The sequence below is a fragment of the Enhydra lutris genome, unplaced genomic scaffold (assembly GCF_002288905.1).
Source record: "Enhydra lutris kenyoni isolate GAN:26980312 unplaced genomic scaffold, ASM228890v2 scaffoldscaffold2, whole genome shotgun sequence".
NCBI lineage: Eukaryota > Metazoa > Chordata > Mammalia > Carnivora > Mustelidae > Enhydra > Enhydra lutris.
In genome coordinates this window covers 54027252-54049899 of record NW_019154086.1, presented here as the reverse complement: position 1 = coordinate 54049899, position 22648 = coordinate 54027252, and the positions used below count along the sequence as shown (strand labels likewise).

The window sequence follows — 22648 nt, the reverse complement described above, 5'->3', positions numbered from 1 at the left end:
TAGGTCTCATTTTTAGCAAAATCCTCTTCTGGGCAGGTACAGATGAATACTGTATATATTTAAGGGTAAGCCAATATTTTAACAGAAAAAATAAGAGAGATATGATGCCACCTACATATTTGCATATATGTATAATAAGAAATATATCCATCAATTGAAAGGCTGCTATGAGAACAAATAGAGCAAGTTCATTAGCATGTAACATTTTATATATGACAACATTCATGTATATTTGGGATTTGATACTTCCTTTGTCTAAGTTGAACTAGAAAAAATTTTTGCTGGATAGTAATTTAAAAAATTTGTTTTGGTTTTCCATGGGAGTAAGGTGCCAGTTCATATATGTAAGATCAAGTCTATATTGATCTTCATTTCCTTTTTGAAGTGCAGCATTATGGGTGTATAATTGCTTAAGCTAGAGGCACCCAAAAATAGATCTGGAAAGCTTATCTGGTAGATTTCTAAGCTGGTGGTTGCACCTCAGGTCTGGCTGGGATTCCTCCCAGAGAAGAGAGATATCAGGGACAATCCCAACCTGCTTTCTTTGAGGACTTTACTGTCACTCTAGTTACTTTTCAACCTTTACTTCACTATTTAATACCTAAATATAATTATTTCATATAATAAAATAGGAATAACTGATTTAAATAGTAATAATTGGAAACTACTCTAGAACAACATACATTTTTAGAGTTTTGTGTGTATATTCTATATGAGCCGAGCTTTAGGCCTGGACAAGAGTGAATTGACCAGGTATTATTTGCTCTGCCTAGTTTGCTGTTGCTAGTTTTGTTGAATGTGACGCTGTTTCTGAAGCTGTCAAAGATAGAATATGCTGCTCAGTCCTTTTACCATCTCCACCTCCAAGAAGAGAGATCTTTACAGTAAGTCTTTCCCCCCAACCTGTTATTATTTCAATAATTCTTTAGTTGTAGAAAACTTAATTCTGGTTTAGAGATTTGGATCTGCTAACTGTTCTGTAGTCAGAAAGTTTTTTTGTTTATTTGCAAAGTTATAGGACATGAATGGTTTTTAGAAATGAAAGATCAGAAGCTATTCCCGATTTTTAAGGTTTTGTTTTTTTATTTTCCCCAGTTTAGCCTCTGATATGGTGTCAGGAGTGGAAAGTATTCAAAAGAAAAAAGACCAGGCCCATCATTTAAAAGGAGTGCTCCGAGACTCCATCTTGATGCTCGAACAGGTACCGTAGGACTTAATACTTTCATAGAGGTATGAACCAGCTGCTCCTCTGGTCGTGAGAAGAGTCATGATACCATTATTTGAAGAAAGTCCCCTCCTAGAGGCAACTACCCTTGCCCGTTTCTGTATGATGCATTTTACATGTATAGTCACTTGTATTTTTTTCAAGATCAAAGCCTACTGTATACACTGTTGTATGCCCTCATTTTATAATTAGTAATATATTTTGAAGATGTTTCTTTATCAGCATGAACATTTGACTCTTGAATAATGGTGGGGTTAGGGGAGCTGACACCTACATAGTCGAAAATTGTGTGTAACTTTTGACTCCCCACGAACTTAACTACATATAGCCTACTGTTGAGCAGAAGCCTTACTGATAACACAGTCAATTGTTATTTTGTATGTTATATGTATTATATGCTATATTTTTATAATAAAGTTAAGCTAGAGAAAAGAAAATGTTATTAAGAAAATCATAAAGAAGAGAAAACACATTTACAGTGGTGTCCTGTAAAAAACTTTGAGTGGTCCCATGCCATTCAAACCCATGTTGTTCAAAGGGCAACTGTATACATCTAAATCATTCTTTTTATTGATGCTTCTATATAAAAATTTATGCTTAATAGTAACTCTTTTCATAAAAATGATAGGTCTTGTATACACTGTTATTTTATCTATTATCCTTATATCTTGGAGATGCTTTGATATTAGCATATAAAGGACTTCCTCTTTTTTTAACAACTGCATAGAATTCAAACTGTATAAATGTGGTACAATTAATTATTTCACCAGTTCTCCATTGAAGAATGACCATTTAAGTTATTTTGATGTTTTGCTATAAACATTTATCTCTTGAACACAGTATTATCGGTATGTGCTGCTCAGTTCCATGAACCAAAACTTAGGATTCCCTTTGAAAAATAAAGATTACTGTTTCCATTATGATATAGTATATGCATGCTTTTCAAGATTGAAAACTGGAGAGTGGTGGAAGAGAAGAAAACCTATAGTTCTAGCATTCAGTCATTAATATTTTGTTTCCTTCCATTCTTTCTTCTGTGCATTGGTTTGTTTTTTAGAAGATCCAGTTATTGAGCATTTTTTAGGATATCACGTGGGGCATTAAAGATGACATCTTCCACTAGGCATTCTTCTAATGCACAGTAGCTACAGCTGCTGGTGACATTCTCCATCCTCCCTCCCCTGGCAAGAGTGGGTCATATTTCCATTTTTCCTCCTCAGCGTCCTATTTCCCCAACTTTCTACTGATAACCTTGCCTCAGGAGGAAAGAGAGTTTTTCTCTCCTTCTATACCCAAATCTAAGATCTCCAGTCGCTGCACCCCATCCTCTTGTCCATGCCTGTCAGAGCAGTGCTCTGCCTGTAGGGAGATTACCAGCAGGTGTTAGTGGGAGACTCCATCCATCACCCTCCAGCATCCTGTTTTCATTTTCCCTGGTCAGCTGGATCGTTCCCATCTGCACATGGTCCTGCTGTGCGCTCTCCTACATTAAAGCACCCACACCATCCACATCCTTCTCCTCCTTCCCATCTCTCTCGCTGTCTTTCACAGTCTGGCTTTTTCAGAGTTGTCTGCTGTGGCTGTCACTACTTTATCCTTCATAACCCATTCACTTTTTTAAGGTTTTATTTTCACCAAAGTGACTCCTTCACATGGTTAACTTTTCTACAAGGTTTTTTCAGAAAAACAGTAGTCCCACTATGTATTTTGCCAAACACAACAATCTTTAACTCTTTTAGTTTCTTTTTGTGTTTACCTCCATGCTGATAAGTAACAAGCATGTATTGATACTTCTTGATTTTTCAGTTTTAGACATGACCTTTCGACCTCCTATTATGGAAGACAAAGGTTTTCTTTTCTTTCATCTCTTCTTGTCCTCTTTTCTGATTCCCCCATCCTCCCAAGGAAGTTATAATTTTGGTGAGATCAATATCCAGTGTTTGCTTTGTTTTGATTAAGTTTTCTATTCTGAGCTGAGCCATGGAATAAACCATGACTACTTTTTCTTTTCTGTGCTTTTTCTTTTCTTTTTTTTTTTTTTTTTTAGATTTTATTTATTTATTTGACAGAGAGATCACAAGCAGGCAGAGAGGCAGGCAGAGAGAGAGGAGGAAGCAGGCTCCCTGCTGAGCAGAGAGCCCGATGCGGGGCTCGATCCCAGGACTCTGAGATCATGACCTGAGCCGAAGGCAGTGGCTTAACCCACTGAGCCACCCAGGCGCCCTTCTGTGCTTTTTCTTATCCTTGAAATTGTTTTATGACAATTGATTAGTTTATTGTATTATTTATAAGTATCTCATCTTCTACAGCTCTGCCTCTTGTAACCTTCATTCACCTCAGGTATTCTATGAGTGGAGCCTTCTGACTGGCTCTAGTCAGGCCCAGGGGCCCTCTCTGCAGGTGCACAGCTTTCAGCCTGGGGATTCCTGTTGAGTACCCCCTCTGTTTCCTATATCCAGAATGTTTTCTGCTTTCTTGGTTTACTCCTTTCTTTTAATGGAGCACATCCTCTAGTAGCTTCCTGAGAAAGAGAACGTGGAGGTAAATATTTTAAGACTTCCCTAGTGTGAGAAGTTTTTATTCTGTCCTTCCCCTTGATGAATAGTTTGGCTGGAGATAGAATTTTAGCTTGGAAACAATGTTCCTTCAGAGCATTGCTCCATTGTTTTTCAACTTCCAGTGTTGAGAATTCTGAGGCTGTTACCATTTCTCATTCTTCAGTCTGGAAACTCAGGCCCTTTAGTTCTGGGAAATACTGAGTTACACAGTTGATGATCTCGTCCCCTCCACTCTCCCTCTTCTGACTTTCTAGGGCTCCTGTAATTCAGATGTCTGCCTTCTTTTGTACAGGCTGTCTAATCTTCTTATTTTTTCTTTCCAGCTTCTATCTCTTTGCTTTTTTGTTCTGCTTCCTCAGAGTTCCTCAACTTAATCTTCACATTCTTCTTCCAATTTTTGCTAACAAGTTTTAAATTTCAAAGACCTATTACTTTCCTGAATTTTCTTTTTTTTTATACCATTGTGATCCTTTAAAATGACTATAGTATCTTCATCTCTCTGATCATATTACTGATGGTTAATAATTTTTCCCCTTCTTCTTGCCTACTTGCTTTACATCAAGATCCTTTCCCCCTGTTTTGATATCTATCCTTAGAGTAAGAGGATTTCACTAGATGTCTGTAGTCTTTGGCTGTCTACTTGTGTGTATCAGAAGCTCTTAAGCTCTTAATGTGGATTGGTTTGATATACCCTGAACTTCTCTGTAGATCTGGCAGGGCTGTTGGTTGAGAAATCCTGGTATCACTATCTTTAGGTCCTTCCTCTTAGATTGGTCAGTTTCCATAGAGAATAGCCTTCCAGTCTCCATCTGAAGGATTAAGGGCTGGCTGCCAGCATTTTAGGAGCAGAGTGAAAGTAAGAGGGATGCAGGAGGGCAGGGCGTAGGGGGATGGTCTCAACACTTTTTTTGTATAATCGTCATTTTTAGTTCTTTTCTCTTTATTCCAACTTCCGAGATTTCTGTCAATTCCCGAGGCTTTTGAGGCTTCTGGGTAAATTTGGTTGGTTCTCAAGCTTTCTCTACAGTTAGTTTAGGATTCCACTTTTTCTGGTCTGCTAAGTCATCCATCTGCTTTCTAGTTTCCGATGTTGTGTTGTTGCTTTTGCTGTTTCTGTTTTCCCTGTCCTCGTGGATTTATGCCTAAAAAAATCCTTTTATTGTGCTTTTAGTGGGGTTTCAGGAGGGAGCAAAATTAGATACCTATATTTAAGCCACTCATTTGCTCTTCAGCCTACTCCTGCCTTGTCTTCTTCCCCCATGTCGTCCAATGAAATTGCTCAAGCTAAGGTCCCCAGTGACCTCTGGCTTTTAAAATTAATATACATTTTTTTAGTTTACATCTTACTGTGTGAACATTTGACAAAAGCTGACCACTCCTTTCTTGAAGCGTATCTAATCTTTCCTTCTTTAAAACCATGGAAGACCCTGGGGCACCTGGGTGGCTCAATTGTTGAGTGTCTGCCTTCAGCTCAGGTCATGATTCCACGGCCCTGTGATCGAGCCCTGCATTGGGCTCCCTGCTCTGTGAGCCTGCTTCTCCCTCTCCCTCTGCCTGCTGCTCCCCCTGTTGTGCTCTCTTTCTCTCTCTGTCAAATAAATAAATAAAATCTTAAAAAAAAAAAGAAATTTTAATTAAGAAAAAAAGAAAAACCCAGCTTTCGTGTGATATAAATGACATATTATAAAATTCACCTTTTTTTTTTTTTTAAAGATTTTATTTATTTATTTGACAGACAGAGATCACAAGTAGGCAGAGAGGCAGGCAGAGAGAGAGGAGGAAGCAGACTCCCCACGGAGCAGAGAGCCCGATGCGGGGCTCGATCCTAGAACCCTGGGATCATGACCTGAGCCGAAGGCAGAGGCTTTAACCCACTGAGCCACCCAGGTGCCCCTAAAATTCACCTTTTAAAGAATTTCTAGCATATTCACAAAGTTGTACAGCCATCACTACTGCCTAAATTCTAGAGCATTTTTATCACCCCCAAATGAAATCCTGTACCCATTAGCAGTCTCTCAACTCCTACAATCACTAATCTACTTTTTATATCTATAGGTTTGCTCATTCTGGGCATTTCACATAAATGGAATTATTATGGTCTTTGTGACTGTCTCTTGTACTTAGCATAAAGCAAAACTGCTTTTTGCTGGTTAAAACCATCTCCTCTCCCTGGCCTAGTACTGCCAGGCCTTTTGTGTTAGATTCTCTTCCCTTCTCCTCTACTTCCCTCTTCCCTTCTCCTCTACTTCCCATTAGGTGGTCTCATCCACTCCCCTTGCTTGTGCTGCACATGCCATTGATTCCCAAATCCATCTCTCTTACCCGGACCTCTTCCCTGAGCCCCAGGCTCACGCAGTCACCTGATGACTGGCATCTTCACATGGATGCTAACGGGCCACCACTAACTGATCATGTCCAAAACAGAATTCAGTTTTCATCCTGAGCCGGACTGACTCTACTCTACCTGACGTATTTCAGAAAATGACACTGCCTTCCTCCAGTCAAAAACTTAATGCCTTGTGGAATTATATATTTATATACGTGATGATTCGTTTTAGTTCTGTATTCCTCACTGGTCTGTAAGCTCCATGAAGGCAGGGTTAGTGCCTTTCTGGTCTACCATTGTATACCCTGTGCTCTGCTTAGTATATACCCAGCATGTAATAGGTCAGCAATTAATATTTGCTGAATGAATGAACAAATGAATGAATATAAAGAAGCATAAAACAGAATTCTTGCTCTCAAGTTGCCTGTAATTTTATTACAGAAATCAGATGTCCATGTGTATTGTTAAAAACTATAAAAAAGTACAAAGTTAAGTGTCAAGTAAGTGGTAATACTTTGGGAGTTTAAAGGCAGGATGATTACGGAAGGCAACACGGAGAGGGTGGGGATGGGGAAGTTCTAAATGGATGAAGACAAGGTTGAGCATAATAGCAACAGAGGCCTGCAGGGAGAACCAGATTCGTTTGGGGGATAGTGGAGAGACCAGGGCAACCTGAGAAACCATTTAGAAAACCCATCTGCTGGGGGGCAGCATGCACAGCAGGACAGCGGAGGGAGAGGTGTAGGACCACAGCGGACAGGAAGAGCTTAGCAGTCATGCTGATGTGTTTTATAAATTCAGTCTTTTATTTGGGCATCAGTATAAACCAAACTATATTGAATATAAATATAAACATTTGGCATAAAAATGAGAAAACATGTTAAACTGATTTTGAAAATTAATTTTGTTTGCAGTTAAAGAGCTCACTCATTATGCTTCAGAGAACTTTTGATCTACTAAATAAGAACAAGACTGGCATGACTGTCGAAAGCTAGTGATCTCAAGGCCTGAAATTGTAGAGATACTTGGAACTAAAAGGAAACATCTTAAAGAAAACTAGAGGATGAAGCATTTTAATTGTCATTGGAACATTTCCACATTTGCTTATTATTGGTACTTCTAACATGAACATTCTTTTTAATAACACAGAATTTGATAAGTAGTTTCTGATGGTCTTAACAATCCATTCTTCACTTCTTATACATAATTCCAAGCAGTGAATTTCTCCAGCGAAGCATGAAATATTTTGTGGATTTGAATTTCTGATACAAAGAGAAAATGAGACACTCTGAACTGATTTTTACAGTGAGGTTTAAAGTTTGATGCTTTATCTGTTAGCATAGAATCAGTAGGTGTCCAGTAGGCTGCTTTCCCAGTTGAGATACATTCAAGAGGCTAAAGAAGACAATAGAAGAATAAACCTTTTTATCATTACTACTTTTGAAGGACCAGTCTTCAGGCATATATTATAACATTTCTCAGTTTGTGTACTGTAAATATTACAATGTCTTCACTTATTTAGCATGTAAATTCAACAGTCAAACCTTTTGAGTCTGCAGGTTGGTAATTATTATCTGAAATATTCTTGAGCTATGTTGTATTTTTCTAAAGAGATAGTTGTTTCTTCTTCAGGTAGCTATCAGAGGTGAGATTATCTTGCCCCTTCATGTATCAGATAGTGCAAGAGTGAATCTGGAAGAGGAAACATATAGGATAGCAACACTCAAAATGAAGAACCATGCTCTGATTTTATAAAACAGAGGATTACATTAAAATCTGGGCATTTGGTGACAGATCAGATGAATACTTGAACTAAGCTTGGCTTCAGCTTAGCAGTCTTTCATGGTGGAAGTGAACCACCTGGTTGAAAATAATTTGTGGGTTACTTTTCAGTAGCCACATATGTCTTCATTTATTCATTCTTGTGTGCGGCTTGTTTCAGCTGGTAAGTTATAACCAGACACGAACTTCTAGCTCTTCAGTAAAAACTTTTGGGGCATTATGTCCCATTACTAGGGCCCTGACTGAAATTCAAAGTCAGACAGACGTTTTGGCTCTTTCATGAAAAGTTTTTAGGCGTAGATGTCTCAATACAAGCGATGTCTTTGGGACAAGAGAAAGACAGTGCTGAATGATTTGTATATATTCTCACTGTTTGGACAATGCTTGCCTTAATTAAATGTTTCTTTCCCCAGAGCCACAGGAGATAGCTAAAGTCATTTTTGAGATGCCTGTAGAGAATGAAAATATTGACTTAATTACAGGGAAAATGGATTTCTCTGGGTGATTTCCAACAAAATTATCTTGGGGGTACCAGTGTACTTACCTGGGGATTTTTTGATTTATGAAGTGTGGCTGTGACTGAGTCACTGGATTATAAACTTGAAGACTTTGTTCTCTGTTAAATTCACAAAAATGATCAGTGGCAAGCTGAATATTTTTGTGATTAAAACTTGTACTTCATAAATATACCTCAAAGAAAATTACCAAAGTTGCTTTATAGATTAAGACTAAACATGTATGTATGTAGAACTTAATTAATTGCATTTGAGCCTGTTGTGTAAATTGAGTATCAATAAAACCCAAAATGTCTTTAGTTGTAGTTTTTCTTTTTCTGTTAAAAAAAAACAAAAACAAAAACAAAAAAAACAACAACATGGGGCGCCTAGGTGGCTCAGTGGGTTAAGCCGCTGCCTTCGGCTCAGGTCATGTTCTCAGGGTCATGGGATCGAGCCCCACATCAGGCTCTCTGCTCAGCAGGGAGCCTGCTTCCCTCTCTCTCTCTGCCTGCCTCTCTGTCTACTTGTGATCTCTCTCTGTCAAATAAATAAATAAAATCTTTAAAAACAACAACAACAACAAAAAGCACAAATAACTAGGAACTTGCTATAGTGAAAATGTGTATATGGGCCTACACTTTTTAAAAAATTTTGTGCAAAAATAAAACCCAAAGAGGAGTCATTTCATTTCAAATATGCAGACTGTTTGATTTCAAATATGCAGACTGCTGGGACAAAAGTACTAGGCCTGCCGGTCGAACGTAGAATCTGCTCGCCAGAAATGAAAAAGAACCAGCTTTATAAATGAACAGATCAGGGACAGCGATGGGCCTTTAAGGGAAGGCTGGAGAATTTGGGGGCGGTGCCTCGGTAACAATTTGCGGTGGTGATCTCCACCTAAGCCTGTTACCCGCCTCCGAATGAAGACTGGACGACCCACGGGTCTCCAGGGCTTGGGGAATCCTCCGGGTTCCCGGGTTTCCCGTCTTTCCGTCCGCACCTCCCCTGGCCGAGGGCTCTGGGGTTGCCCCGCCCACGTACCGCCCGCAGGCACCCGCGGGGCAGCACAGGGGCCGGTCGGGGCGGAGGTGCCGGGCCAGCCCTGGGCCCCGCCGCCTGCACCCCACCCCCAGGTGCCGGTCCTAAGGTCCTCGCTACCTCCGGGCGCCAGGACCTCGGGCCGGGGGAGGGGCCTGGCCGGCGGGCTCTGCGAGGCTGTGGCCGCCGCACGTGCGGGCGGGCGGGGATCCCCGGCGCCGGGGGCGGGGCACCCGGAAGCGCGCGCGGACTTGCCACGCCGAGCGGGCGGGCAGGAGGGCGGCGGGGAGGCGGGCGCGCTGCCCGGGCCGCGGCCGCCTGTGCTCACAGGTGGGCGGCGGCGGAGGCGCGGCGGAGCGGAGCCTGGGTCTCTGGGACTCCAGCCGTCACACCGAGAGCCCAGGGAGAAGAGCTGGGAAGACGCGTCCACGCCTCGGGAGGAATCAACCTTTCTTCCCCCCACCTGGGCCTCTTCCGCGGCAATCGCACCTCGGCCCCGGAACACAGGTAACTTCCATTCCAAGGTCATTCTTTGGGTGGGGCGGCGCTCGTGGCCCGCCCACGTCCTCACTGTCGGCGGGGGCGGGAGAGGTGCGCCCTGCGCGGAGCGGGAGCAGCCGGGCTGGACGGCGACCCCGGGCGCTGCACGGGCTTCTGGTGGCCTCCCCGGAGCCGGCTGCGCGTGCCGTCCCCGGCGGCAGAAGCTTTTCTCCGCCCGCAGCCCAGAGGGCGAGTTTCCACCTGCACCCGGGCTTTGGGCGGGGACTGCTCGGCCCTCCGCATCCTGCCGGCAGGTGAGCGCAGCCGCCCGTGCTCCGGCTGTCCCGGCCGTGTGGTCAGCTGTCACCGTGGAAACCGCTGATACCCAGAAGACGCCAGCCCTGGTGGGAAGGGGCGGTGAAGGCAGCTGGGAGCCCCTAGAGCTTCCTGTCTGGCGGAGCCCAGCAAGAAAAGCCTGATGAAAAAGAGACTCCCCCTCCCCCGCTTTCTTCTCCTGTTTGATTTCTCAGGCGTTGGCGGATAATCAGAGACGTGGATGTGTTTACAAGATGTGAGTCGTGTTGTTTACACCTTTCCCTACTGAGGGCTTCCTACACCTCGTGGTGACAGGTGGAAATCATGACACAGAAGGGCAGTATGAAGCCAGTGAAGAAAAACAAAGCGGAAGAACCTGAATTGGAGCCCCTGTGCTGCTGCGAGTACATCGATCGAAATGGGGAGAAGAACCACGTGGCTGCTTGTTTGTGTGATTGCCAGGATCTCGATGAAGGGTGTGATAGGTAAGGGCAGAGCGGTTCAGGAAGCTGACCCCACTGGCTCTTTTGAGAACTACCATGCTTGCTTGAAGTGTAGCCATCCAGAACACTAGATTTTGCTCTTGATGCTTTTTCAAAGGATCTAAAATTGAGAGTGATCTTCTGTGTCAGGTGTGAGGATTTCATGAAGGTGAGTTACTCAGTAGTGCACAACTGCACAGCTGTCTATTCTGCTCAGTTTAGTAGGACATTATTACTTTTCACTTAAAGGGAGAAGATGATGGAGAGAACAAGCAAATAAAGGGATAGTGGCAAGTTAAGTGTATAAAAAAATAAAGCGCAGAGCAGTAGAATCTGTACATTTAGAGAATTTATGTATTTAAAAAAAATTTTTTTAAAAGATTGCATTTATTCACCTGACAGAGAGCACAAGCAGGGAGAAAGGAAGAGGAGAGACAGGCTCCCAGCCAATCAGGGAGCCCAATGTGGGACTCAATCCCAGGACCCCGAGATCATGTCCCAAACTGAAGGCATCGCTCAACCAACTGAGCCACCCAAGCACCCAGAATCTGTACATTTAAAGTGAACACATTGGTGCCAGAGAGAACACATTCTCTGTGTTCTCAATGTCTCCAGATTGACTACCTGAGGCTGGACTGTACCTGGCCACCAAGGGTCTTGAAGGCCGAAAGCTCATGTTCCTGCTGTTGGCATTGGTCTCACCCCTTGTCCCTGGGGAGGAAATCCAGCAGCAGGCACATGCCTGCGCTGGGCTGGCTGTTTTTAGCATGGGCAGTGACACTGTCTTGACCGATATTCATTGTATTTGGCTTTTATTTTCACCGTTCTCCAAAGGTTTGGAAATTAATATCCAAAAAGATGATTTTTCAACATCAGGGGAAAAAATTTCTGTACCAAACAGTAATAACGGGGTTTTAAACCATCTTCTAGATAATTATATACCTAAAATTTGTTGCCATATGGGAAGCACAATGTGGGAGGAGAATAAGGATGTTGGAAACTTGGCTTTTTCCCATCAATAATTACTTCCGGTTAAAAAAGTGACTGTAGCGGCACGTTGCTGACTTAAAGCTTGGTGTATTCATCTAGACGTGAAAAGTGTCTTGGGACCACTGTACTGCCCTGCCAGAACCCTGAAGACCCTTTAGACCTTTTGTAATTCTTCCTTAACAGTGTCTTTAGTCTTTTTACAGGTATTTTTAAATGGACTTAGTCTAAAATCTATACGGAGAAAATGGAGCACTCTGCTTTAATGAATGGAAAAATGATGCTGTTTCCATAACCTCCATCACTCGAGACCACAGCTCTTCCATTAACCTCTTTCTCTCTTCTAGCCCTTGAGACCCAGGCTGTCCCTGAGCTCTCTTGCCTGCTCCCGCTGTACCCGTCTCAGGAGATAGGCTCCCAGTCTTCCTTCTGTCCTGTTGCTCTGTGTGACTCCCATATACTTACCTTCCCTCATGGCCAAGTTATTGCGTTACTTTTCTAAATTGTTTGTCTACATCAAGAGTTACCATCCTTTGTCTTGCTAGCCTAAGTGTGCAAACATATCAACAAATACCGTGGGTCCACGAAGCTCAGTCATTTTGCTCTGAGTTTGCTCTCTGCTCTTCCTCACACAGTACCTTCCCGCCCTCCTGCCCCCGGCCCTGCTAGACTGGTGACTCCCGGGGCGCAGGACAGGTGTGTGCTGCACACGTCTGGCTCCACTGGAACACCTCCCTGCCTCCCCCACCCCCCACATGCTAGCCCGCCATCGAGGTGGAGCACAGAGCCCACCTTTCTCACAGAGACTCCCCCCTCATGATTCCACTCAGCAGCGTGCATTCCCCTCTGAGCACGCCTTATGGTGTTTGGCCACAATAGTTCACTGGGCGATTTTGCTGCTTTGTCTCTTCTCTGATCCTTCCCAAATTCCCATGTTGTCTTCACAACTAGATTATGAATTTTTTTTGAGGATCTTAAGTCTCTATACTCTCCCCAATCTGAGCAGTACGTGCACAGAATGTGTGTTTATTCCTATGTTTTTGCTTCGTGGAAAAGTAGTGTTAACGGTTCCATTTGTAAACATTCTTTTCTCTCTGTGCTCTTCTGCGTAGATGGATCACGGGTAAATCTGTGTCACCGGAGACCTGTGAAAGAATCATGGATACTATTTCTGATCGCCTCCGAATTCCTGGGCTCAAGGGAGCCCAAAAAGTCAACATTAGCATCCTGCCCCCACTCATCCTGCTGCCCGTCTTCCTGCGTGTGGCTTCCTGGCATTTCCTCCTGGGGGTGGTGGTTTTGACCTCCCTTCCTGTGCTGGCTCTGTGGTACTATTACCTCACTCACAGAAGGAAAGAGCAGACCCTATTTTTCCTGAGCCTCGGACTCTTCTCTCTGGGTTACATGTACTACGTGTTCCTGCAGGAAGTCGTCCCCAAAGGGCGTGTGGGGCCCATTCAGCTGGCTCTTCTTACCTGCGGGTTATTCCTGATACTCTTAGCCTTGTACAGAGCCAAGAAGAATCCAGGCTACCTCAGAAATCCAGCAAGCAGTGACAGATCTCTAGGCAGCAGCCAAACTGAAAGCCTGAGCAGAGACGGGCAGGAGAAGACCAGAGGGCTCCCCGGTGCGGAATCAGCTGGCAGCCTCAGCAACCGCACGCCCAAGGATGATCTTAAGGGCCCTTGCAGGGTGTCGGCTGGAAGTCCCGCCAAGGTGAAGGAGGACTGGTGTGCCAAGTGCCAGCTGGTGCGGCCGGCCCGTGCGTGGCACTGCCGGATATGCGGCATCTGTGTCCGGAGGATGGATCATCACTGTGTCTGGTAGGTGGGAAAGTCTGGAGGTTTGCAAAGTGGAACGCCCCATAAGCCCCGGGCCCTGTTTGATCTTCCTGTGTGCCGTCCAAAAATTTCAGTCGATCCCAGCTGCACACCTTGCAGATATTTGTGGGCTGGTATGAAGTTCCCACTTAGTCATCCGTTTTCCCGGTTTCGCAAATGTAGTCCCTTCAGTCATTTGCTGGAGGGCTTGGTTATTGTTGTTGCTGTTTTGCTGTTCCCTTCAGAGCTGCCCGCCCCCCCAGTGACTTTCTCCTTTATGAAAGAGAAGTATTTGCAGTGAGATTTTTTTTTTTAAAAAAGAGTGGATCAGAATCAATATAGGTATAGTTCCCTGTGCTGTGCCTCTTGAACATGGAGCTCAGGAAAGTGTACCATATTTGTAGGGGACTTTGTCCCCCTCCCCATACGTCTTTCATCATTCTGATGACTCTTAGCCCGCATTATTGAGGGACGGCCCTGCCAGGTAGTTCCCTGTTTTGTTATTTGCTCTTTGCAGAGAAATGGGCTTTCGTGGCGCCTGCCAGCTGGCCAGCGCCTAATGAGGACATGCAAGGCCCCTGCGATGTGAAGTGCAACTTTCAAAGATAGTGTTGCTGCTTCGCTGTGTGCATCTAAAAGGGGCAGAGTTTACTCAGACGTGAATGCTGTAAGTAGCATGTTTGCTACTCTTTAGCTCTTAGCTGTCACGGCACTCGTGGTGAGTGAAGTCTGCTTTCTGTGGCTGGGGTTCTGTCATGCCACGTACCCTCCTCCCCCATTGAAGGGGACGGAGGGGACGGAGAGGGTGCAGCAAGGCCAGGAGGGCCTTGGAGAGGACCTCAGGTGGGGGCTCGAGCCAGGGGCATCTCTTGTCTAGGGCTTTCTTTAGGAATATGCAGGTATTATCACTTTCAGATTTTAACTTCTGAGTCTTCATCATATATTCTTGTGTGTACGTGTGGGCACGTGTATGTGCTCGTGTGTGTCTGCGAGTGTGTGTGTGTGTGCGCGCGCACGTGCACTCGAGAGTTGGTTTGCAGAGGGCCCCACAGTTCTGCGTGAAAGATGGCCTCTGCCCCTGGGGCCTCCTGGTATGCGCCCTGCCCAGCACATGGCCACGACGAGACAGAACTCCCTCCCTGACAAGTAGTCTGCATACTACCAAGTTCTCCACCCCACACCACATTTCTAACTTCTTGGGATCTTTGTATTAATATATGAATTTAATACGTATTTTCCCCGAGTGTGTAATACTTAAGGTTTTTTAAGTTTTCCTTACTGATACCATCCTTTCCTTCTCATGGTGGTTACAGTGTTAACCCTCTTCATGGTTGGGTGATAAACTCATTACGATTTAGAAAGATTTGTTAGTCAGGTTCTGCTTTTTACTCAGTTTCGTCCTAATGATACGATTTCACTTTGGAAAGAGCAGAGAACATAAGACTACACCTCTCAGTGGGCAAGTTTTGCATTCCCTAAAGTTGAAAAAAAAGAGAACTTTTTAATTGCTGAAATTCGCATGATCTCTGTTTTTGAAACTCTCTTGTTTATTATGTGTGTTAGATGGAAACTTTTTTCCTTTTTCATTGAACCCTAGTGGATCTACAATGTTATATTACGGCAGGTGCACAGCGAGCGGTCCCTCAGCATTTCTATTCATTATGCAATGATCACCGTGATAAATTTCTCTTCCGTCTATATCAAGAACTTTAAAAAATGTTTGCTTTTTCTTCCCCCTCTGCTGTTTTGAGGATAAACAGCTGTGTTGGAGAATCCAATCATCAAGCATTTATACTTGCCCTTTCGATCTTCTTGCTCACCTCGGTGTACGGGATAACACTGACCTTGGACACCATTTGTAGAGATAGAAGTGTCTTCACAGCTCTCTTCTATTGTCCTGGAGTCTATGCAGATTACAGGTGAGATGTGACTACCAGAGCACCGAGGCCCAGAGACAAGGGAATGGGCGTTGCTGTTAATGCAAGGGGCCGTGCTTTGCTGCTAGGTTAGGAGTCTTCAACCAATAAATAGGACAGGTTATTGGATGCTGGGTATCTTTGAAATGGACAACAAAATTGTGCATTTTTCTAGGGTGATGTCAAAAGGATCCTTGACCCTGCAGATAGGACTGGGCTCACTCAGGGACTTCTGGAGTCAGAAGACCCCTTGCACGCCCACGGTAGCAATGGCGAACTGCCAGCCGTGAACCAGCAGTCCCAGGGGATGTGCGGCATCTGTTTTGTCATAAATGATCATGGAAAGTCCTGGCTTGATTGAGGCTTTCTCGCGCTCTCTAGTCTTGTCTTGATTTATTGCTTCTGGCCATTTTGTGGAGCGCTCACAATTTGTATAACATTTCTTTACTTTTTAACCTCTATTGGTTTGTCCTGTCCTACTTTTTAAAAAATCACCACTCATGATTACTGTGGTATCTAGGTCAGAATTTCCTCTGTTAGGTTGGGGCACATTTATACATTGTGAAGGTCTCCATGCCCTGTCAGCAGCTGGGGCTTTGCCACCGTGAGCCCAGCCAGCCCCTCCCCAGATAGCTGTGGGCCCCCTGCCTGTGTTCCTTGTGCCCCCCTCCACGTTTCCTTTGATGCGGATGCTGTGTGGTGTCTGGTGACCCCCGTCTGAGCAAGGACAGCACTGCCCCCCCAGGGTCCTTTTCTTTCTTATCACTGTTTGTTCTCGGAACGGCCCCTGCTTTGCCCACCTCGCACCCCTGTGAAAGTATTTCTTAGTCTGTGGATAGATGATGTCGCCATTATAGATCTGGATATTTGTGCACATAATTAGAACAGATGTGTCCTTCTCCTTGGGCTAAGTTCCTTTTCTTTCTGTATTGAGAGTGTTAGTAGGTTGTGAAGTTCTGCAGTCACACCGCACGTGATAGATATCCTACAGCAGAGTGTGTCTGTGTGTCACTAAGCACGAGTTCTGTGGTCTTGCTGTGGGCCACTGACGTGGAATGAGGAACACAGTTTGCCATGGGGGCCCACCCTCTGGCCAGGTGCCTCACTTCAGCCTGCTGAGCCCTGGGTCCCTCATCTTTATGGTGAGGTCGTTTTCTCTGAGTCCCTCTCAGCTTAACAAATAAAGATTTGGGATGGGTTCGTTTCCAGCTCTTCATTTGCAAATGTTAGAAAATAATCTTTTGGCAGACGTTCATATCAGCAGCTTCTCCTCCTGGCTTGTCCTGGGTGATTCTGTTTGGCTGGAAGAAGCTGGACCTGAAGTGTGACGGGTGCTCCTACCTAGCAGGATGTGGTGTTGGGGCTTGTTGTCTCCCCTATGCTCACCAGCACTGTGCTGAGAAGAGTGGAGACGAATGGCTTTAGCACTTTCCCTGCGTCCCCACCCACGGCTTCCTGGAGGACGTGGATGGCAGTGTCGCGGTGCCTTCGTTTTCCCCTCAGTTAAGAGCATCTTAGGAATTGTTCGTACATCTGATAGATTTTGAGTGCTGTTATGTCAGGCACTGCATTGCTTGGGGAGATACGAAAGGCAAAAACGTCCTTGCTGTTCCGGTGTGACATACTGGGAAAAGAGGCAGCAAGAACGAGAGCATAAACCAGGACATGTGAGTGGTCACAGGTTAAGCACTTTGGTGTTTGGAGTGGAAAAGCATCTTCTGATTGGGATAGCTGGGGAAGGCACCAGAGTCCTTGGTGACGGGTCCCACATGTGTCAGACGTGAGGGCGGTGCCCGGCTTTCTGACAGAAACGACTGGTCTGCTGACCCGCCCTTTGTCCTCCCAGCTCGGCTCTGTCCTTCACCTGCGTGTGGTACTCCGTGATCATCACGGTGGGCATGGCGTACATCTTCCTCATCCAGATGATCAACATCAGTTACAACGTCACTGAGCGGGAAGTCCAGCAGGCCCTGCGGCAGAAGACGGGGCGCCGGCTCCTCTACGGGCTCATCGTGGACACAGGCCAGTACAACCGGGGCTTCCTGCGGAACTGGCACCAGTTCTCCACCCTGGGCAGCCACCCCTGCCACCACCCCGCCGAGGACATTGTCTGAAGTGCCTTGCGTGTGGCCCTGTGAGGGGCGGCTCCCCCCACCGCTCCCTCCCCTCGTACACGTCGGCGTCCGTGCAGGGTGTGCGTTTTTCTCCCCAGTTTCTGAAAGGCTGTCTCGGGCCATGCTCAGGTTTAGACACAGGACTGGGAAGAAAATGAACTGTTCTGATTTCACCTTAAGAGATTTTTATATCGAAGCAGTAAAAGTAGAGCCATTCTTTTCCAGTCACCTTGTTCACAAACTCAGTCGCCAGGGGCGGAAGAGGTTGTGGTTCCCAACACACAGATTGGTAGAAGCCATTCCCATCTCTAGTGGGGAGAAAGAGTTTGGATAAGGATCGTTCCAATCTCTCTTTCGGTTCCTGATAGCCATGTGACCCTTTGCGGAGTCACTTCCCTGAGTCTCAGGTTCATCTGTGAAGTGGGGTACTGCTGCCTGCCTCGGCTGCCTCACGGTCGTGAGGGTCGTGCGAGGGACGAGGTGTGTGGTAAGCACTGGAAAACGACCGAAGCACCCAAGAGGGGTGCAGTGTTATTAGAAAAACTCAAAGGCTGAGAAAAATTTGTGTAGGTCAGAGTACCGAAGCCAGAATTATCCGAGTAATCCATTGTCAGCATTTCAGAATGAAAGAAAGCTCCTGAAATACTCCATCGTACAGTTATGGTAATTTCTTTCTCTGAAGTCTTAGATGCTAGCTACTCAGACAGAAGGTGATCTGGTGGGTTCTCACTGTCACCAGATCCTGCAGGGACAGTCGATAACAATTATAATTATCAGTAGTATAATATACAGTGGTCATGAGTTTAGGTGATGAGCCCTTTGATTTATCTCGTTTCTTCTATATTTATTGTCTGGATTTACTTTAACTCCAAACTCCAAAGGCATTATTGTTTTCTCCCTCTTTCCATGTTTCACCTGGGAAGGTGCTAGCACACTTACGATGAGGCTGGAAGAGGGAAACAGCCTCTGGGGGAACAATTTACCCTCTTTCCTGGGTAGGGTGGCTGGTTAATATCAAGGGCTTTTTTTTTTTTTTCCTCATGTAAGTAATGCAAACCCTACAGTGACAGCACTTTGTTGCAAAAACCAGTTTTGTGGCGTTTATATTCTTCTGGCATGAACTCTCTAAGGGGTTGATAGACATCTTCCTGTTTGCACGTTACCTTTCATTCACTCGCCCTAGACAAAATATCTCACTTGGAGAGAAAAAACAGGCTATATATGGTTTCCACTAATTCATGGATTATGGTTCTTCCCTAGCTCTTCCTAAAATCGTAAGTTATCTTTTTTATCATATCTTGAAACTGAGAATGTGTAAAAGATTAAATATTTATAGAGAATGGGTCTGTTCTGCCATAGACTTAGGATGAGGCCATTTCGGATAGGAAAAATACCCTCTTGAAATATTTGGTTTTATTCATGTTCTCATTTTGCAATTCCAGAGAAAATTCATGAGTCTTTAAGTTTGCTTTGGTTTATACCTTAATATTGGGGAAATATTGCCGGCTTTTTCAGTCTGTCTGTGCATGCTGCTGTCGTAAGACTTTTATAAGTGTTGAGAGGAAATACTGCTACTTCCTATGGCTCTATCCTCTGCTGCTGGCACCATCCCTGTCCTGCCGTGAAACAAAGCTGTCCTTAAGACAGTCACCACACTTCTATACAGGCTTGTCGCTGCTCTCCCCTGACATGGATCGTTTAAGCGGTGAGAGGCTCCCTATTCCCCTGGGATGAGCCACAGAGCAAGTCTGGGGATGTTAGCAGTCTGTGGTTTCTACAGGGATGCCCTTGCTCTAGCCCAGAGTTGAGCATTCATTTGGAACTAACATTGGGTCTGATAGAACTAATTCCTTTCGGCTGGGTTTGTGAGAGGAGAGAGAGAGAGGAATAATGTCAAGGACAGCACATGTGGCCCGAGCTCTCTAGTCATAGTCTCTTGAAAGCAGATGTATGGCCAACTCTGATTGTCTCAGAGTTGATGATAGAATTCATGGAAACAATAGTGTAGTCGGTAATTTCAGCCTCTTGCCAGATCTTTAACAACCATCCAAATGTGACCTGATCATGATGAGTAGTACCCAAGAGACCACAGTCATGTGGGAGAATTAGGAATGACCGCCATTTTTATAACAGCACACCCCCCTCATGGTTGATCTACATGGGGCCTCTCGGGTTCCCTCACCTGCATAAGGACTCCCTGTTTGTTATTCCCGCTGGTTGGGATGAAGTTGCTTGTTTTATATTTCTTGAGATCGTGATCAGCATTTTACAGAAGAAAGCTCAAACTTTTGAAAAGCTCCATGGTTTTATGGGGGTAAAAGCCTTTTGAAGTATTTGTACCAGAAGGAGCAGCAAATGAGGGGCTCTTTGTGAGCAGGGTTTCTGTGGGCCCCAGGACACTCTAAATCTAGGCTCCTGGGTTCTTACACCTTTTTATGACCTGGAACTATTTGAGGAATTTTGTCCTTTTAAAGACAGGGCCTCTGTGAACGATTAAGTCCCAGAGAAACCTGTGGTGGCGGAGGTGGTGGCCGTGGGGGGAATTGCTCTGCAAACTTAAAAAACGGCAGTTTGTTGGCCAGAGGCCAGTCTTCCTCCACCCGGCAGAATTCCCTCCCCCCATGCCCTTCTTCCTCAGCCTATTAATAGACATATTGATATGGAGCTTTAGCAAACCATCCACTGTATTCTGACCACTTACATTATGGTCATGCCTTTGTGTACTATTCCTGGGGAAAAGAAATGGGTCCATTCACAAGATTTAAGGGAAATAGTTGAGGATCAGGATTGCATGAAAGGAGAAAAGTCCTTCAGTATTTAGAATTATTTTTTAATGATACCCAAAGAGTACTTCATGGTTATAGCTGGGCCTACCTGAAATGAACTGACCATTAACAAGCCTTAAGTGAGTTTTGGGGACACTGCTGGTCATCTCACCTCAGCCACCTCTGTGTCTGCTTAGGATACTAGAACTCTTTGCCATTCAAGTAGCATTGTCCTTTGGTGAATGAAGTAATTGTTGTCTTCCACTGTGCCACCTGTCTAGCAGAAAGAGTGCTGCAGACTTTCTCTTATGCAATAGTCCTTCGTAATTCTAATATTTTTAGTAAGAGAAAATTTTCTATACTAGAATCTTCCACTGCCAGAAAACACAATGCCAGTAAGGTTCACTAGAATACTGACCATCTGCTTCATAGACTCTCTAGTATATTTCCTTTGGCTAGGACATAAGCTTTTTACTACAAAGCTCAACTAACAGAAGCAAAAATGTGACCTCTAGAAGCACAGTTTTAACCAGGATGTTTAACAGTGTTTTTTTGAAATTTAAGGGTCTCTTTAAACGAGGTAAGTAGGTTTATAGGACTTCATTTTAGCCATATTTAGGTACCCTGCGTTTGAAAAAAGAGAATTTCCTCAAACAAGCAAGGGAGTATAGAGACTTTTGCTTGAGGCACCTGTTTGGAATCTGGTTTTCTCATCAGCAGCGTGGCAAGTATGCCATTTTTTATTAAACACTGCCAAGGCGATGCCGGGGAAGGAGGAGAGCTCTGCTTAACTTAGTGCTGAACAAAATTCCTTGTGTTCTTGTGGGTGTTTACTGTGATGAACAGAAACTTCCTGCAGAGTCAGCTAGATGTAATCTTGTTGCTGACGGACTGCTACCGCACTCGAGCTGGCACCCGGTGCTTCGCTGTAGTAGCAGCGGCGGCCAGGACTGAATGGTTCGTGGAGACAGGTCTTTTAGAGGCTGCAGCTATCTCCAGCTGTTTCCGAGTTGGGCTTTTGACTTCCTGCTACTCTAGCCTTCCTGGCAGCACCTTCTCTTCTAGGGAATTCACGCTTCAAAGGCAAAGCTTTAAACCCGGAGCCAGTGGACTCTAGTTACCGATGCAGCAAACATCCTGCCTTTCTTCCCATGGCACCACTGACCCAATGCCGTGTTCTAGAACTTGCAGGCTCAGGCTGTTCTGATCCTGTGGTCTGGGTGATTCGATGATTTGCATTGTTAGGGCTTTCGGGCCTTTTCATTTGATTACATCTCTCAGTCTGATTGTTAGGCTTAAGGAAACCCAGGGATATTTAATGTTCAATATTTAATGCACTTGGCCTGGCAACATTAAAGGGGATTCCTGACACCAACTCTGGAGGCTGCGGGCTAGACATTTTGCACTGTTTTTATACTTGTATTCGTATCCTCTTATCACCTCAGATCAGACACAGGGCCTTTTAAATGGAGATTTAAAAATTTAATTGCCATTTATGTAAAATAATGTACTGTGACCAAGTTGCTTAAATGGAAAATAAAGTGCTTTCTTTAAAGGAAATAGTTGGTGTTTATTAGTGTGTTTATTAGCGTGTCTCCTGAACTCTCTTACTTTAAGGGACATCTGTGTTAAGAGCCGGGCTGCTCCTCTGGCTACCGAGGTGTCCCCGTCCTTCGGACCTCAGTTATCCTTGGCCCTAAACAGTCCTTTTCCTGTTGGTTACTTTGTCTAGTTTTATAGGCCAGGGATACTGCTATTTTGGGCATTTTGTTAGCAGTAATATTCCTAATCATGTCTTTAGGATAGCCCAGCAAGAACTACAGGTGATTTACTAAGCAATTTTCCTGTGGGTAAGTAGGTAAAAAGGGCACCTGGGTGGCTCAGATGGTAAAGTGTCTGCCTTTGGCTCAGGTCATGATCCCAGGGCCCTGGGATCAAGCCCCTCATTGGTGTCTGCTTGGTGGGGAGTCTGCGTCTCCTTCTTCCTCTGCTTGCCGCTCCCCCTGCCTGTGCTCTCTTTCTCTTTGTGTCCAATAAATAAATAAAATCCTTTAAATTAAAAAAAAAAAAAAAAAGAGGGAGGTAGAAAGTCCTCACTGGCCCAGTCAGAATATGGGCTGCTAAAGACTCAATGGCTAATTGACGTTTGAGGTGAAGTAAAAATAAAGGAAAGCTTAAGAGAGGAAACTTAAGCTTTATGGCATTTCTTTAGGCCCTTGGCATGTTTACTTAAAGGATTCACCCTTCCTTATCTGCAGGCTTGGCAGGGATAGGAACTTGGTATTTGATGTCTGGGGGTTGATGGTAGCTGGTACTGTGCTTTGCACTACAGGTCGGGATGAG

The 22648-nt window shown here is 44.7% G+C and overlaps 2 protein-coding genes across 5 annotated transcripts in view; both read left to right on the top strand.

Moving 5' to 3' along the window:
• The window catches only part of LOC111150891 (GRAM domain containing 1C), a 90413-nt gene extending 83309 nt beyond the window's left edge, over nucleotides 1-7104 (top strand). Inside the window, exons 17-19 of the mRNA XM_022508574.1 lie at nucleotides 774-884; nucleotides 1096-1201; nucleotides 7024-7104. Of these exons, the coding sequence (XP_022364282.1) occupies nucleotides 774-884; nucleotides 1096-1201; nucleotides 7024-7104 (298 nt within the window). The remainder of the gene's footprint in view (nucleotides 1-773; nucleotides 885-1095; nucleotides 1202-7023) is intronic.
• Nucleotides 7105-9806: 2702 nt separating this feature from the next.
• Nucleotides 9807-21865, top strand: LOC111151711 (zinc finger DHHC-type containing 23). 4 transcript variants are annotated; one of them, XM_022509870.1, is made up of 5 exons: nucleotides 9807-9933; nucleotides 10437-10706; nucleotides 12803-13513; nucleotides 15262-15429; nucleotides 17273-21865. In XM_022509870.1, the coding sequence occupies exons 2-5, from the start codon at nucleotides 10546-10548 to the stop codon at nucleotides 17538-17540; spliced, it is 1308 nt and encodes a 435-aa protein (XP_022365578.1). In that variant the 5' UTR covers nucleotides 9807-9933; nucleotides 10437-10545; the 3' UTR covers nucleotides 17541-21865. The 4 variants fall into 4 exon arrangements, with proteins under 4 accessions (XP_022365578.1, XP_022365595.1, XP_022365602.1 ...); XM_022509887.1 differs by having other exon boundaries at nucleotides 15271-15429; nucleotides 17273-18316; XM_022509894.1 differs by lacking the exon at nucleotides 15262-15429 and having other exon boundaries at nucleotides 17273-18316.
• Nucleotides 21866-22648: the final 783 nt, after the last annotated feature.